This window comes from Globicephala melas, chromosome 18 (genome assembly GCF_963455315.2).
Source record: "Globicephala melas chromosome 18, mGloMel1.2, whole genome shotgun sequence".
Taxonomy (NCBI): domain Eukaryota; kingdom Metazoa; phylum Chordata; class Mammalia; order Artiodactyla; family Delphinidae; genus Globicephala; species Globicephala melas.
In genome coordinates this window covers 10965671-10984190 of record NC_083331.1, presented here as the reverse complement: position 1 = coordinate 10984190, position 18520 = coordinate 10965671, and the positions used below count along the sequence as shown (strand labels likewise).

At 33.7% G+C, this 18520-nt stretch overlaps 1 protein-coding gene across 4 annotated transcripts in view; it reads right to left on the bottom strand.

Annotated features, from left to right (window-relative positions):
• The window catches only part of NBEA (neurobeachin), a 627505-nt gene that overhangs the window by 454405 nt on the left and 154580 nt on the right, over nt 1-18520 (bottom strand). For all 4 annotated transcript variants that reach the window (XM_030882520.2, XM_060287860.1, XM_060287861.1 and 1 more), the window contains exons 14-17: nt 15986-16065; nt 15216-15278; nt 15022-15119; nt 11287-11379 (exon numbers count right to left, since the gene is read on the bottom strand). In XM_030882520.2, the coding sequence (XP_030738380.2) occupies nt 11287-11379; nt 15022-15119; nt 15216-15278; nt 15986-16065 (334 nt within the window). The remainder of the gene's footprint in view (nt 1-11286; nt 11380-15021; nt 15120-15215; nt 15279-15985; nt 16066-18520) is intronic.

The following is an 18520-nucleotide window of genomic DNA, read 5'->3' as shown; positions in this document are numbered from 1 at the left end:
AGTATCTACATTTTCTTTATCCATTCATCTGTCAATGAACAATTAGGTTGTTTCCATGTCCTGGCTATTTGTAAATAATGCTGTAATGAACATGGGGGTACAGAAATCTCTTTGAGATAGTGATTTCAATTCCTTCGGATATAGTCCCGAAAGTGACAATGTTGGGTTATATGGTAGTTCTATTTTTAATTTTTTGAGGACTCTCCATAGTGTTTTCCATAGTGGGTGCACCAATTTATATTCATACCAACAGTGAACATGGATTCCCTTTTCTTTATATCCTCACTGTTATCTCTTTTCTTTTTGATAACAGCCAATCTAACAGGTATGAGGTGATATCTCATTGTAGCTTAGACTTGCATTAGTTATGCTGAGCATGTTTTCATGTACCTGTTGTATGTCTTCCTTGGAAAAATGTCTATTCAGATCCTCTGCCCATTTTTTAATTGGATTGCTTGTTTGTTACTAAGTTGTATGAAGTCTTTATATATTTTACATATTAATAGCTTATCAGAGAAATGATTTGCAAATATTTTCTCCCATTCAGTAGGTTGTTTTTTTCATACTGTTGACTTTCCTTTGCTGTGCAGAAACTTTTTAGATTGATATAATCACTTGTTTATTTTTGCTTTTGTTGTCAAATCCAAAATATCATTGCCAAGAATGATGTCAAGGAGCTTACCCCCTGTTTTCAGGTGCTATGTTCAAGTCTTTAATCCATTTTGAGTTCATTTTTATCTAATATGTAAGCTAGAGTTCCAGTTTCCTTCTTTTGCATGTGGCCGTCCAGTTTTCCCAACATCATTTATTGGAGAGATTATTCTTCCTCACTGTATATCTTGGCTCCTTTGTCATAAAGTATTGGCCATATATGTGTGGGTGTACTTCTGGGCTATTTTATTCCATTGATTTATGTGTCTGTTTTTATGCTAAGACCACACTGTTTTGAATACTGTAAATTTGGATCATAATCTAAAATCAGGAAGTGTGACGTCTCCAGCTTTGTTCTTTCTCAAGATTGCTTTGGCTATTCAGGGTCTTTTGTGGTTCCATACAAATTTTAGAATTATTTGTTCTATTTCTGTGAAAAATGCCATTGGCATTTTGATAGCAATTGCACTAAATATGTAGATCACTTTGGATAGTATGGACATTTTAACAATATTGTTTCTTCCTATCCATGAGCATGGTATATCTTTTCATTTGTTTGTGTCTTCTTCATTTTTTTTCACCAATGTCTTACAGTTTTCAGTATAAAGATCTTTCAACCTCCTTGGTTAAATTTATTCCTAGGTATTGATATTTTATTCTATGAAATCTTTCATTCTTTCTCTATACCCTTAACCTTCTTTCCTATTTATCATCTTTGTCTCTTGGTGATGCTTTTACATAGTTTCTTCATTTCTTCTAGTTCACCAATTCTTTCTTAATTTCTATATAAGCTGTTTAACATGACCATGGAGCTGTTAATTTTAGTTAGTGCCTTTTCATTTCCAGAAGTTACTTCTGATTATCTGTTTAAAAGCTGAATGGTTAGTTTCAATATGATGTTGTTTCTTAAGAATTATAACTTCTATTATGTTTGATCTTCATTTTTGACATATGAGAATCTCCCTTACTTTTGTGTACCCAGCTATACATCTGAACGGAATTTTGCTATATTTTACCCAACATTTCTAAGTTCTTAGTAGTATAAAGTATTTCAGGATATCTTGTTTTACCCATTGTTTTTCTTCTCCAATTATTCTTATTAGTCACATGTTAAGTCTCCTATGCCTTTATATAGTTTCTCATTTTATGTTTTTGGTCCATGCTTTGAGATCTTCCAGTTCACTAATTTGGGTGAATAGGGAAAAATAATGACATAAAGAGGCAGAATGTCACCTTTGGTGCTCTACTTGAATCTCAGATGCACTTTTTAAAGGTAAAATTCAAAGGTTCCATGATAGCTTCCACACTAGTTCTATTTCATTGAATACATAATTTGATGATTCTTATCTCCTGTCTCTGGTTGCTATGCCCCTTCAACTGAGTTGTTATCTTCCATTTTCACACTGTTGCACTTAGATCTCCCTACTATGAATTTTAAATGATGAGATCCCTGCAGGTGTTGTAAGGCAAAGATCCCTCTAAGCACACTGATCTGTAGTACAAAACTTAGCATGCTGTAAGTCCTGAAGCCAACATCCTAGCACTCCAATATCCTTACACTCCCACAACTTCAGGACAGGGAAAATTCATCCCATCAATTCAGGTACCTCTTGGTATTCTGGTGGTAACTTAAATAGAAGCCAATGTTAATATTCCTTGGAAGACAGAGACAGAGGAGAGGAGAGAGAATGGGAGGCAGAGATATCTGAGATCAAAACATCTCTTAAAATTTGCTGCTTTTTAGTCTTTACCTTAGGCTGCTAACATAATTCTTCACCTGTTTGTCACTCCCATGGGAGAGAAAAAAGCCCTCACAAGTTGCCATTTTTCTCTACTGGTACCCCAACAGAACATCAAGACTCATTTGTACACACAAGAGCCAACATTTTGGCAGAAGAGAGCCAAATAGCTTGGAGTTGAGAGTAGATGAGGAGGAAGCTTTCTTTTTGAACTGCTGTATCCCCAGAATCTGCACCACTACTTTTAACTAACAGACAACTGGCTCTGCCAGATAAACTGGACTAATTTCAGCTAGTCCAAAAACAAAAGACACTATTAGGTTAAACAACTGTCAACATGTAACAGGCCTGTAACAAACAACTAATAGCATGTTTATTCATGTAACTACCAACAGCGCTTTTTAAATGTATTTATTTATTTTTGGCTGCATTGAGTCTTCGTTGGTGCACGCAGGCTTTCTCTAGTTGCAGCGAGCAGGGGCTACTCTTCATCGCTGTGCGCGGGCTTCTCATTGTGGTCGCTTCTCTTGTTGCGGAGCACGGGCTCTAGGTGTGCAGGCTTCAGTAGTTGTGGCACGTGGGCTCAGTAGTTGTGGCTCATGGATTCTAGAGTGTAGGCTCATTAGTTGTGGCACACCGGCTTAGTTGCTCCACCGCATATGGGATCTTCCCAAACCAGGGCTCGAACCTGTGTCCCCTGCACTGGCAGGCACTTAAGCACTGTGCCACCAGGGAAGCCCAACAGTGCCTTTTAGAGTGTGATTATCTTGGAGAATTCATCCAGAAGTTACGTTGTTCGAAGTTAAGACATTAAACAAACATACTTGGTTGAGAAATTTTTATTTCCACAGTAAACATTAAATAGTATGTGCTTTAAAATTTTTAGAAGCTAAAATTATTATAGCTTTAGTATGGTATAGCATTGGGCATTCTGATCATCTGTTTGAACCATTTGTTAGAATTCTGTCCTGCAAATAACTGTAATTAAGCCACCTCCATGAAGGAACAGTTTGGCTTTCTATTCAAGCATATATCAAAGGTAGGGTTTCTCAACTTTATATGTCTTTTTATTTTGGAAAATTTTAAGATTTACAGAAAAGTTGAAAAGATAGTACAGAGAGTTCCCATATATAATTCACCCAGCTTCCCCATATGTTAACATCTTACCTAATCATGGTACATATGTCAAAACTAAGAATCAACATAAGTACAATATTATTAATTAAGCTACAGACTTTATTTAGATTTCACCATGACCTTTTTTTCTGTTCAGGATCCAATCCAGAATACCACTTTACATTTAGACTTCTCTGGTTTGTAGCAGTTTCCCATCCCTTGTTTTTCATGCCTTTTAACAGTTTTGAAGAGTATTGGTTAAGTATTTTGTAGACTGTCTCTCAATCTGGGGGTGTACGATGCTTTCTCACGATTAGACTGAGGTCATTTATGTTTTAGAAGAGTATCACAGAGACGAAGTGCCCTTCTCATCATATTACATCAGGGAATACATGATATCAACATGACATATGACTGGTGATGTTAACCTTATTCAATAGTGAAAAAGAGTCAGGTTTTGCTATTCTTTGGAAGTTAGCCAGTAAGTCCATCCCTCACTCAAGGAGAGGGGATTTAAGTTCCATCTTCAGGAGGTGGGAATAGCTGCATATATTATTTAGAACAGACTTCTCAATATTTGTGATACATGTCAAGCCTATCTCCAGTTCAGCTGACAATTAAAGTGTATGGATTATCTCCCAACCTGTATCCTAGGTACTTACAGAAATTATAAACTCAGTGTTAGAAGAGACTACCCCACCCAGACTTCAGATTAGCTTCATCCATGAACCCAATTCAGATTCACTATCAAACGACTTCTCCATGCACAAATGAGATGCTGACTTTGGGTGATATCTCATGTTTCAACAGTTTTAAAGATGATTCTCTTAGATTTTGTTTTTTTTCCCAACAGAATAAAACATTTATTGTCTTCTGAAATGAAATGAAGCCTGTGATTTGGCTGCAATTCTGGAGGGCTTTCCTGGGCTCAAGGCATCCTCTCATTCCAGGACTCAGGCTAAAGCAGCAGCCTTTCTTTTCCATGCTGTTCTCATGGAAGAAGACAAGAATGAAAGAGGCCAAAGTAAAGGAAGTGAGCACATTCAAAGTCTCTGCTCACAAGTGGCAAATATAGTGTTTGTCCACATTCTAGCGACCCACTCCAGTCCTGTGTCCAGCATGTCAGTGGGGGAGCCTGGGAAACACTCCAAGTCAGGTGGCAAGGGCTGTTGATGAATGATCTTCATCACTTATTGTGTGGGAGGGAGCAGGTGGTGAGCGTGAATGGGAGCTAGGGCAGGACCACACGTGCAGACTCCTCTTTCAAGGAACTGGACATTTAAAAAAGTGGACCCCAGTGGTCCAGTGGTTAAGACTTCGCCTTCCAATCCAGCAGGGTGCGGGTTCAACCCCTGGTCAGGGAGATAAGATCCCACATGCCTTGCAGCCAAAAAAACCAAAACATGAAACAGAAGCAATATTGTAACAAATTCAATAAAGACTTTAAAAATGGTCCACATCAAAATAAAATAAAATAAAATAAAGAAGTGGAGATGTGGTTAGTTGTGAGGGTGAACCGTAGATCAAGTTTGAAGTTTTTTAATGGAGGAGGCTTTTCTGCATAGAAGTGGAAGACACAGAGAGAATATGGTAAAATAACTTAATTCTTTTAGCCTACATTCTTTGAGAAGTTACTTGGTGTGGCCATTTTACATTTGTCATCTTATCAGTGTTCAACAGCTTCATGAGGCAGGTACTATTATTATTTTTGTTTTACCCACGAGGAGAGTGAGGCCGATATTATATAACTTGCTTAGTCACAGAGTAAGTGGAGTTGTACTTCACCCTAGTAGATGGACTGTAGTCTTTTCTTATTACTTATTTACTACATAAAGATGGTGGAAACATGTTCTTCTCCTCCCCTTCTCCCGCCACATCCAAGAAATCCAATTCACATGTAGGTGGTACTTTGCATGTCCTGGGGTAGATGGCAAATGTTTGAGATCATTGAAAGGCACGGGGTGAGCTCATCCTGCTCACATGGACATTTTGCCCTCCTAACTGACCCCAGGTATGCTAAAAGTGTTGGGCAGCTTCACAATGAATGCACTGGGCTTTTGGTAAGGCTTTCTGCATCTCTGCTAGATGTGGTCAAAGTAACCAGAACTCCTGGCGACTGCATCCAGATGTTGCCTTTAGTCAGTCTTGGAGCTCGTCAGCTCGTCCAGATGAATGTTTCCGTTCCACCAAGGAAAAGCGTATGTTGGCAGCCAGTGCCGCAGGGAGAAACAGGGAGGATCCCCAAAACGAACAGTTTGAGCAGCTGCTAGGAATGTCCCCCCAAATCCCCTCCCGGGGCCAGTGAGCCATGAGCAGTGGGCTCCTCGCAGCCATCCTGGCGCGACGTCGTGGCGGTGGCCTTCTCTTAGGTTTTTAGATATATAATCTACCTATAAACAATGACACCTATTTCCTGCTACTGACTGTGTGTTTTATTTGTTTCAAATCTTGAATAATAATTACTAGTAATGATTAGGTTATAGTAGAAACATCTGATTGCTATTTGAATACTGCTAGTGCTTCATTTTTATATTTGGTGTCAGCTATTTATGATACCTTATAATGAAGAAATATTCTACCTTTATCAAAACTGCACATTAAATTGTACCTCTTACATTTTTGTTAACTATTTAAATTAACATATAGCAATATACTGTGACCTCTTTACATCTATTACATCGTTTATCCTTAAAACTCAATAAGGGAAGCAGTATGATTTCACTCATTTACAGGGTTAAAAACTGAGACTCAGAGATGTTTCTAAACCACTCAGAAAACATGTGGCTAAGCTAGGATCCAAACCTAGGCAGCCCAACTTAAGCCGATGAACTACTTGTATTTTATCAACCAGTTATCTCTATTAACCATCAAGCTGTACATGCTTTCTTTTAAGTGTTATTTTTTGACTACTAAATTTAACTTCATAGTCACATTGATAGGAATCATTTGAATTGTGTAGGTAAGTAGTGAAACTAACACTAAATTTCAGTGTTAGCCTTAGTCCTTTTGCTCCATCATTGCTCCAATAAATAACTCCTCATTTTAACTAATCGGTCATTGATTTTACTTAATCCAACTCCATTAATAATATAAATACTGAAAATTCTTCCAAGATTTTTTTTTTTTTTTTCTCTTCATCACGGTGCGCGGGCCTCTCACTATTGTGGCCTCCCTTGTTGCGGAGCACAGGCTCCAGACGCGCAGGCTCAGTAGTTGTGGCGCACGGGCTTAGTTGCTCTGTGGCATATGGGACTTCCCGGACCAGGGCTCGAACCCGTGCCCCCTGCATTAGCAGGCGGATTCTCAACCACTGCGCCACCAGGGAAGCCCCTCTTCCAAGATTTTAAAGGTGCTTTTTATATTTATAGTTTTTCAAACAAATTTTTGTTGAAAAACTGTTTCAATATGTAACATTCACATGATTAAAATATTTACATGATCTACATCCACCTTCGTTTCTACCAACTCCCCATTAGAAGCCACTGTTCTTGATTTATTTCTTATGAATTCTACTAGACTTTCTCACTGCAAATATAAGTATTATATTCTCATATTCTCTTCTTTATACAAAATAGTGTCTAATACATACCCATCTATACTATTTTTATAATCTTTTAACAATATAGTTGTGATATCTGTATATACAGTTATCTCATTGGTTTTGTTTATAACTGCATAGTACTCTATTTAATAAATGAACTATAACTTATTTATTAACAAATCCTCTATTAATAGAAATTTAAGATTTCTTGTAACATTTACTATTATAAACAAAACAACAATGAATAACTCTGAACAGCCATCATTTCACATATGTGCAAGTGATGAACTACTGGGTTAAAAAGTATATGTATTCGTAATTTTGACAGACATTGATCAAAATTAATAAATTGCACTACACGTGGGGTTATATTAATTTACGCTCCAGTTAGCAATGTGTGAGATGCTTGCTGTTCCCACAACCTTGCTAACAGAGATGGATGCTGAATTTTGATACTTGTATCCATCTAATGTGTGAAAAATGATGTCTTACTTTAGTTTTAGATTATATTTCCCTTATTACAAGTAGAAATCAGCTCTTTTCATATGTTTATGTGCCACGTGTAATTTCCCTCTACAAGCTGTTCATTTATATCCTTGCCTATTTTTCTACTGGGTTGTCTTATCAATTTCTAGGGAAAGCTATGAAAGTTATCATGTAAAATCCTTTTGACTTACTGTTTCTATATTAATTATGAAAATTATCATTTATTTTGTACATTCATATTTTTGCCCTTTCTTGAGTTGCTTAATGGTGATGTATCCATTTCTATCATGATTTTTAAAAATCAGATTTTTAAATGATTGTCTTCTAAATCATTAATTCCTACTTTCCTATTTATTATTTCCATTTATTGTTATTCTTTAACTTTTACATTTTAATTCTTTTTTTCTCTATTTCTTTTCTATTGGTCTACAGCTATGATAATCCTCTAAGCACTTCTTTAGCTGTCTCCCACAGGTTTTCTGAAGTTGTTTTCTAAAAATTCTGCAATTTTAGTGTCCATTTCTCTTTGATACAAAAATCGTTTAATAAATTTTAAATGTCTAGGTAGAAGAAACTTTGGTTTCTGATTTTGTTCCTATTTTCTAATTTTACTGCATGTTAACAAGAAAATCTTGCCTGTTTTGTCTCTATGTTTTAGAATTTTTCTTTGATGCCTACTACACTGTGTCAAATTTTCATGCATGTTCCATGAGCACTTGAAGTTATATTCTTTATCAATATGGTACCAACTTCAAGCTATATTAATCAGATTTACCTTATTATTTAGATTACTCTCTCTTTTCCCTTTTCATAGACTGGGGTGAATTAAAATTTGTTTTAATGTTTTAAATTATTAGTGATTATTTCTCCTGTAATTTGTTTCATGAAAGTTTCAACTTTTAATGTTATAAAGTATCTTTGTTTATATTGTTTACTGCTTTTTTGGCTTGAATTCTAATTTGTCCAATATTAAGATCATGATTCCTGCTTTTTTTTCATGTGTATATATGTAGTATAGTTTTACTCATCCTTTTATTCTCAGTACTTTTACATTTATTTTATAGCAGATATGTTTGGTGTTAGATATGTCACATTTTGTTATGCTTCCTAAATTTTATGGATTTTTTTTAAAACTTCCATTACATGTATTGTTCTCAGTTTTAATCATACAGTTTTTTAATATTTTGTCAGCATTACAGTTTTAACTGCTTATCTTTGTAACTCTATGTGTTTAGGAAGTGTATTTCCCTACTCTGAGCAAGGAAAAAATCAGCATATTTACTCAAATTTTCCTCTCTCTTAAGCCATCCAATTTTATTCAGTAGGCCTGCATTTCTAATTTGTCAGCTTACATGGATATCCTCTGACTCTCTGAACTTTGTCTACTTGCCTCCTTTCCCTACTCCTTTCTCAATTCATTATAATGGTAGCATTTCTACCTTATTAGGGCATACAAAAAGGGAATTCCAGTCTGTTACTCTAATTCAAACACTTGTCTTAGTCTTAGTTTTACTGTTAAATTAATTCAGTGTTCACCAGTAGTACTTGGCTGTAGTCTATCCAGTCAATCCTAATTGGCTGAACTTAATCCCCCAGCAATTTTCTCAAGAATTATTCTGAAAAACAGCTCCTTATATGGTTAAAAATTGTTTGGCGCCACCCTTTTTATTTAAAGGATACTTTGGCTTCTATTTCCTTCACTTGAGTATCTACATTTTCTATATTGAAAGTTGTCATAGAGAAGTCTAAGGCCAGACAATTTTTTTCCTTTAATTTGTGCACTGCTGAAAAAAGAACTTTTTTTTTACTTATATTTAAATCCAACAGTATACTGACCATTTCAGGAAATTTTTTCCTGGTACACAAGTATGCCCTTTTAATACTGATGGCAAAATCTATATTAGGACCTCAATGAATTATAGCTTTAAATATTTGTTTAGTTACATTGTCTGCTTTTCTTATTTGGAAACTCCATTTATGCCATTTTTGGAATTTCTGTGCCTTCTGTATCAATCATTTTCTCTTTAATCCTTCTGAACACTCATATATTCATCCACACACATTATTTGTTTTGTTTTCATTTTTATCTTCTGTGTATCTTACTATGTTATCCACAGAGTTTCTCTTCCTTGAGTGTCTTGCAATTCCATTTTTGTGTGATAGTTTTTTCCACCAATTTTTTCCAAAATTTTCTTAGCTCATGATTCAACATTTCAGTGATATTCTACCAGTTCTTTCAACTTCTTGAAATTCTGTTTAGTAGCTGCCTTTTCTCAGAAGCAATTCATTTATTTCTTACTTTTTTAACTTATGGTAAAGTTTTTAATCAAACTCATTGTGTACTCCATAGCAGTATTTTCTAGTGACTGTTCTTCATGTACTGGTTAGTTTTGTTTATCTTTTCCACATTTCTATATTTTAAAATGTGTTTTCTTGACAATTTTTAAGAAGTTGCATATAGGGTTGGAATCCTTTATTAATTATTCCCAGTCGATTTCCTTTACTTAACCAAAGTTAAATGAGTGATCATTATCTCTTCTTGTTAATGGTGCATATGCTCTCACTTGCAGTATTCTATCACCTAGTACACTTATAGTTCCTCAGATGCACATTACTCTTTTCTACAATCCTGGTTTTGTTGAACTTCTCTCTCTCTCTCTCTCTCTCTCTCTCTCTCTCTATATATATATATATACACACACACACACATATATATATATATATGTATAATATTTCTGTTCTCTCTTACTTAACCACTGATTTGGTACCAAAATGAAAATAATATCTACTCTTCTAGACAATTTAGCATGTTAGAGGTGTTTTACCTGAATGTTGTGCAGTTTTCATCAGTGTTACCGATAAACTCTTAGTAAATCAAAATACAAAAAAAATTAGCAATTCTAAAGTTCTGAGAGGAACCCCACCTATCATTACTAAACGGCAGTACTACTTTCCTGGGCTCATTTGTATAGAAAATGGATTTATACAAGACTATTCATGCACAGGACAACACAGTATGGAAAACATTCATTATATCAGCAGGTGATTTTTAAAAGCATCTAAATTCTGGACTTTGGGTGAAAAAAGAGATATTATAGGATCTTCAAATCACAATAAGCCTCAACGTTAGAAAAGAATACAGACAGACATTAAATACTGACTTAGCATGTGAGCAAAAGAGTAGGTCTCAGGAAGACCTCAATTTCCCTGTGTCAAGCAAGTTTTCTTTGAAATCATATCCCTATGTGTTTTATTTTATTTGATGAAATATTTTATTATATCCTTAACAGAACAATATTTTCTTTCCAGTAGGCCAACAGGAATAAACCATATTACTTAAATGTCATTTTGTTCTATAAACTACTATTAAAAAACATTCTTTCTGGGGCTTCCCTGGTGGCGCAGTGGTTGAGAGTCCGCCTGCCAATGCAGGAGACACGGGTTCGTGCCCCGGTCCGGGAAGATCTCACATGCCGCAGAGCGGCTGGGCCCGTGAGCCATGGCCGCTGAGACTGCGTGTCCGGAGCTTGTGCTCCGCAACGGGAAAGGCCACAACAGTGAGAGGCCCGCGTACAGCAAAAAAAAAAAAAAAAAAAAAAAATTCTTTCATAAAATATTTTTACAACTTTTACCACAAGAAGTTATTATTTTCCATTATAAGATCATTCCAGTCAAATTCATGTGTTACAAACCTAGTAGAAATACAGTTTCAGTAGATATTTCTACAATTCATTGTGAAAAACATCAACTTACTTGTGACCTAAATGCTTCAGAAAGTATCCCAGAACCTTCAGAGCTTGAACCCAAATACTTTCACTTTTAGAGGCCAATAATTTGTAGATTACCCTAAAATATATAGAAATAAATGATATTTTGAGCACTTACGAATATTAAAAATATAAGCACTGTATACTTTACAAATAAACTATAAATACATAAAACATAAAAGACCTCTCAGGTTTTTAAATTCTTTGAAAAAGTTGGAAATAAGCACATTAATTTTCTTTAAATTTGGACATCAAATACATCCTCAAAAGGACAGTGTGATTGGTTGTTCATAAGTATTTCCTCCCAGCACACTACACAACATTTTCAAGTTTAAGATCCATGCTTAGTTAAGCCACATTTCCTCTTCTATTTGAGTTTCCCCTGACATTCGTACTTAATGACCTTTTTTCTTGGTTATGGCTAAACGGACCATGGGTACCTACCTGCCGAATTATTTTTCTTTTCTGAGAATTTGGAATGAGTTCTGAGAAACAATATGTAGTCTTTGTTGGGCTCTTGAATTAGGAAATGATTTAAAAGAGAAACTATAGGACAGCCTTGTTTTGTTAACAAAGGTGAGTCTATATACAGAAGGAATAAAGCAGCTATACAGGAAGTCGCAGAAGAAGCAAACTTGTTTCTTCATAGATTTCCAATTCTTGGTTCCTACCCTAATGTGTTTGTACAATAAACTAACACATGACCTAACTTACACAGTCACTTCAAATCCTATATAACAGCAGGGATATATTCATTATAATACTTATATGTACTTCAAAATTTTTATCTCATTTTTTCAAAAAATAAAAACAAATATTTTTTCTATAAGGTAGAAGGGGGCAATAATAACTGCATTCTTTTGCAACTAATTCTACAATTTAAGAAGGTTCTGAGGGTGGCTGTGGTGACTCTATAAAATTAGGGTGTGCTTTATTCTATTAAATATCTTTGTAAAACTTAAAATGCCATTTTATATTTTGAAGTGAAGTAATATAGTCTGAACACAAAAACAGGTAAGAGAAGATGCAGTATGATTTTCCTTTCATTTCAGTGACATTAACAGAGGGGAACAAATAACTGAAAGTTAATGACATCTATTTTATTTAAAGTAACTTAGACTTTAAAAAATAATACATTGTTGATAATACTTTTTAAAAATTATACTACTGAAGAATACATTATGAGAAGAAGTAAACTCTACAGTGATTATTTCCTTCAGAAGATAGTTTTTTGCAAAACCCTCAAGTTCTTAAAAGAATATAAATTTACATTGAAATATATTTTCAGAACTTTCAAGGACCAACAACAGTAATGAAAAAAAGACAAATATGACAATAGAAAAATTATACATGTCAAAGAAATAGTCAGGAAATCATAACAAAGAACATTCAACAGCAAAAATAATCTTGAAAACCAAAGCAAAACCGCACAGCATAAAAATATGACTATACTCAGATATGTAATCAGAAACTCCCACAGAGTTCCTATTCTCTACGAATAACTGAGTTAAAGGAGTAAAAAGGTGTAAGATCCACCTTAGATCAACAGAAATTATGATTTAATATTTGAAATATGAAATCATCTAAGGCCATCAGACATCTGTGCTACATAGGATTTTTTTCACAACCAGACACGTATTTCTTACAAAAACCAAGATAAAGTATGAAAAGGAAATTTACTGACAAATCAATTAATGACTGTGTACTTACAATATAATAATACAGGTGAATCCTAATTCATTTGCCCCAGCTTACTATATTCAGCCAGAAAATGATCTAAACTATGTGAAAAAAGAAATTCTTCTTTTCTCTAAAGATTTTCAGATATAAAAATATTACATTTTTTTATGTTCAGGTCAGTATCACCACAAGGTCTTCCTTAAGTCCAGTTAAAATATTATCAGAATTAAATTAAGTTCATTCTTTGTGTTCATTTCTTAGCATGCTTGAATTATAATTAACCAAAAATTTCCCCATACATAACTGTCACCCTTTAGTACCTATTTTCTAGGATACAGAATTTAAAATTTTGTATCTAATAAGCCTATTTTTTCCATATTCTAAACCAGAGCCTACATCCTCTACATTCTTTTTAAGTGGAAAAACTAAAGTAGCACATTTTCCATGTTTGTGATTGTTTTGAACACACTGGTAACAATGTGACATGTTCAGCTGGTGTCAACCATGAGCAACAAGGCCTTTGTACTTATTGTGCTCAATCAATCTTTTCATGTTATACAGTTAAGATACTATTTCAGTCCTCTAAAGAGCTTACCAAATAGCACTCTCTCGTAAGATAATTATTTCCAGTGTGTCAAAGGAAAGCAGGATTTTATTTTTGCATTTCACCATATTAACCAATCGAAGGTTGGTATCATTCATAAGGGTAATGAGTATATTTTTAATTGATTTCTTAATTAATCAGTAAATATAATAAAAGAAGCAGGTACTAGGATCTAAGTTCAAGGATACTAAGTGTTCAATCTAAATATAATTTAAGAAGAATGAGTGTAATTGTTTGTACTATATTATTAGGTTGAGCCATATGAAATTGCCTTTATTTGGTAAAGTCACTTAAGTTTCAGCGATTTCATACAGTTCAACCTCACAATAAAATATATTTGTAGTTGTTAATAATTAAATGTACAATCTTCTTATTTAAATAGATTAGCAACCCAATGGGTTGTAAACTCAAAGGTAAGAGTGGCGTCACAAGTTAGATATCCACATAGAAATAAAGTGATTGCTTCTCTGATTTGAAAAGGAAGTCCTTCAAGACTAGAAAGTTGTTATTTGCTGATATAAATGTCCAAGTAAAAGAAGCACTAATAAAGTCCCTTGACATTTACTAATATATTATTTCCAAACTCTTTTTATAACCTGTGGAAGTTCACTGAGGTACACATGGCATAACCTAGATTTCTTATTTATTCAAATAACTCAGACTCCAGAAAAATAATAAGGGAGACTCCTTAAGGGGCTAGGTTTTAGGTTTAAGTTAATAAGAATACTAACCAAGAAATTATGTTTTACTTATCTACATAATTACTTTACAATCACCATAAGTAAAGTTAGTTTTCAAATTTGGCTTCTTGTTCCAAAATATTTCATCTCCATCATTCCCATCATACTGCCACTGTCCTAGCTCGTCATCTCTAACACTGATGAATAAAATAATCTCTCTACTGATCTTGCTACATCAGTTTTATCTATCTCCAACTCATTTTCCACACTGCTGATTGTAAATCTAGCAAATAGAAATCTGAGCAAATCAGTTGTGTATTCAAAATTCTTTAGTTTTCATCACCAATAAAATAAAATCTGAACTTCTTACCATTATACGTTATACGGATCTTTCAAACCTGGCCACTATCTAGCTCTTGAGCCTAAACTCATAGACTTTTCTTGAACTCTCTTTTGTCGAAATATACCATGCTCTCTCATCTTCTTGCCAAAATATTTGCTCTTCCCACTACTTAAAATGTCTTTACTACAGCAACAGCAATATATTTATTCTTCTTGAGACCCGAGACCCATTTTCTATACACTTCATCAGTTCCCTTGAGTATTAGAAGATTAATAACAGATTTCTCCATCTATTCCCTTCCTATGTGTAAGATTTTGCTATATACACTCAAAAGTTAACTCAATAGGGATTATTCTGGGAAGCACAACTGTACTCAATTAAAGCCTACTAATAGTACTACTATTATAAACATACCTTATTCCATTTCTTTGATCAAACGCTGGTATCATTGAGGCTGGGTGTTCTGACATTAAAGCCACTAGTAACTGTAACACATCATGAATATTTTCATCCTGCATAATAAGGATCAGCAATATTTATTTAGTTATAAATGTTTTCTAATGCATTGAATAAAATTATTAAAATAGAAGACCCAGACCATGTCCTACCTCATGCATTGTAAGCAGGTAATTTAATATACTCTGAAGTTCATCTTCCTTGACCCCTCGATCCTAATTTTTTAAAAAATTAATTAATTTAAATCTAAAATTAAAACTTTAATTAAAGACAGCCATCAAAATGATCACTTTAAAATAAAATATGGACAACTTAAAAGCAGTGATGCTTTAATTAAAATATCTAGATACTTCATAATTCATAGACTATATTATTTCAAGGTAAATACGTACATATTTAGAAAATTGTACCTATTCTTCTAAAGTTGCTAATGTTTGACTGACTTTACTATAAAAATTATTATATTTTGATCGTCTAAATATATTAATATTACTATTTTCTAAACATGTATTCTTTTCTTAAAATAATGCAAATTACCACAAAACTTTACAATATTAATTGCTGTGCATTTTACCTTTATTTTCTATTTATCTTAATCTTTTAAAAATCCTAATGTGATAAAAATATATAAGTCTTCTCAAACAGGAACACAGATCATTTTCTAAAATGAAATCTTCATGCTCAATTTTTATGTATATATGTTCCTTATCTATTTCTGCTACACCCCTTAGGATAGAGGACCTCAAAGAGTATTAGCACAAAGTGAAGTTCAACAAAAGTTAATACTAAGATTTACAGAATATTGAAAGCAATTCATGAATTAAAGGTTGTAAAACTAATTTTACAATAATGATTTAAACTCTGCCAAAACATTCTTTTCATGTAATATACTGCAATTTTGAATTACATAAAACTGTTTTACCTTTAATATAAGCTGTTTCAGGAAAAGTAACATAAATGCCCGTAGTGATATAATTTCTTTTTGTGATGGCCGGGGACCATCTAGAATAAAACAGAAAATAAAAAGAAACAACAAACAATAAAACCCCTCATTATTATTACTTAATAATAAGCTTAATGCAATTATGTTGTGATATTATGGAATACTTTAAGTTATAGTCATTATAATTATCATATTTCTTAGTATTAATTCTGTACAATTTCAATAATAGAGAATACAAATATTATTTTCAGATTTTTGGCAATTTCAAATTTTTTACTAAATGTCAGATTTGCGGGAAAGAATTACTTTTTAAAAATTATATTACTGTTCATTGATAAATAAATAATATCAAGTCTTTACATGGATTCATTTCCCTACTTTTATTAACTTAATAGGTTCCCTTTTCCCCCTCAAATCCAAGTTTTCCCAATATTTTTTCCACCTTCTTCTTACCTATGTTTAAAATCATTCTCCATTTTCATCTGCATATTATAGAACAAACCATAGAAAAGTGATACTCTACGTAATTATTTGTTTTGAAGCTTTTTTCTTCTATGACACTTATATACACAAAATACGTATTATTATGACACTCTAAATGCTTGAGTCAATAAATGAAATAAGCATAAACAGTTATAGTGTACATATCATTTCCAATAAAACACCTAAATTTCAAAGTAAATAAGTGCAAATATTTAATTACCAATAAAAATGAGAATATGCCATGATATATATGTAATATGTAATATGCAGTAGTGAAATTATCCCTTTAAGAAACATAGCTAGAACCATGAAGTCCTTAAACATCAAGCCTTACTTGAAGCAACCCAGATTTATATAGCTTCTGTATAAGTTTTAATCTATAATCCTTTTATGTATAATTTATAGCATCTGCTTATTCACTCCACAAATATTTATGTGTAGATTATTACACATCAAAACAAATTAGCCCTTAAACAATCCATTTTATCTACTCTTGGGAAAGAAATCTCTTTCCCATTTCTACATTTGTTGCCCTACTCCTGCCAATAGTGTACAAAGTACTCTTTCCCTCCTTACCAAAACTTGCTATTATTTTTGTTTTTTTAATATTTTCGTTGTGAAATACAGTACACATACAGAAGATATACATTTACAACTTAATGAATTATTATAAGATGAACACCTGTATAACAACTTCTTAGGTCACGAAACTGAACACTGACAGCAGCTTGGCAGAGAAACCTATCAACCCTTGGTGTGTAGGTAAAGGAGCTGCGCAGAGTGGAGGGTGAGGTCCTGATTTATATCATATGCAGATTTCTGATTTCTGTTGTGTAAATAAATACTCCCTCCATGACTGGTTTCAAGTTCACGCCACCAATGTTTTGACAACCATCTCATCAAATATTAATAATTGGTGGTGGCACCAGTCTGCTCCAGCATACAATAAAGTCTCACCCTACCCAGCTCTCAGCTCCGAGCCACACCCCCCTTCCTGATCACATCCCCCACACCATCTCCTTAGAGACAGCACCATTATTTCAATAATAATTTCCTTACTTTTATTTATAATTTGGCCACCACTTAATGAAATTGGACAAGTGTTATACTATATTTGTACATAAGTGTTTCTTATTGTTAGGATGAGGACAAAAGCTCTTTGTCATAGGATATTTTGTGAGGATTAAATGGATCAACATATGTAAAGGAATTAGAATAGTAACTGGTCCATTTTAATTGTAAGCACTCAGTATACTTACTACTGTCATATATTGATATTACACAATGTAAATAACAAAGGAGTAAATCACAGTAAAAAATAAAAAGCGCAGTAAAAAATAATAAAGACTCAAGAAAAGGTATAATAAACATAAAATTGAAGATGGGGTTATCTCTACGCCTGGAAATGGGATAAATGTCTGACCAAGGATAGATATATACAGGCTTATGGTAATATTCTATTCCTTAAGCTTGGTGATACTCATACAAGGTTCATTGTATTTACATATATAATACCACTTTGTGTTTGTGATATATTCAGAATAAGTCTTTGAAACACCTATAATATGAATTACCTATGCATATAAATCTGTAACTTTGTGTTTGAGCAGACAAATAGAGGTGAAAAAATATGTAAGACTGGTAATACTGGCTCCTTGGGCAAGTATTAACTTTTTAGTCACAAATCTTTATTTCATGGGCTACCAAGATCATGTACTACTATGAGATTTTTAATATAAATAAATGTTTTTACAGTGAGTCATATATAAAAATTTCAGAGACAGGGGAACGAGGGGAAGATGGCGGAAGAGTAAGACGCGGAGATCACCTTCCTCCCCACAGATACACCAGAAATACATCTACACGTTGAAAAGCTCCTACAGAACACCTACGGAACGCTGGCAGAAGACCTCAGACATCCCAAAAGGTAAGAAAGTCCGCACGTACCTGGGTACGGCAAAAGAAAAAAAGAATAAACAGAGACAAAAGGATACGGATGGGACCTGCACCAGTGGGAGGGAGCTGTGAAGG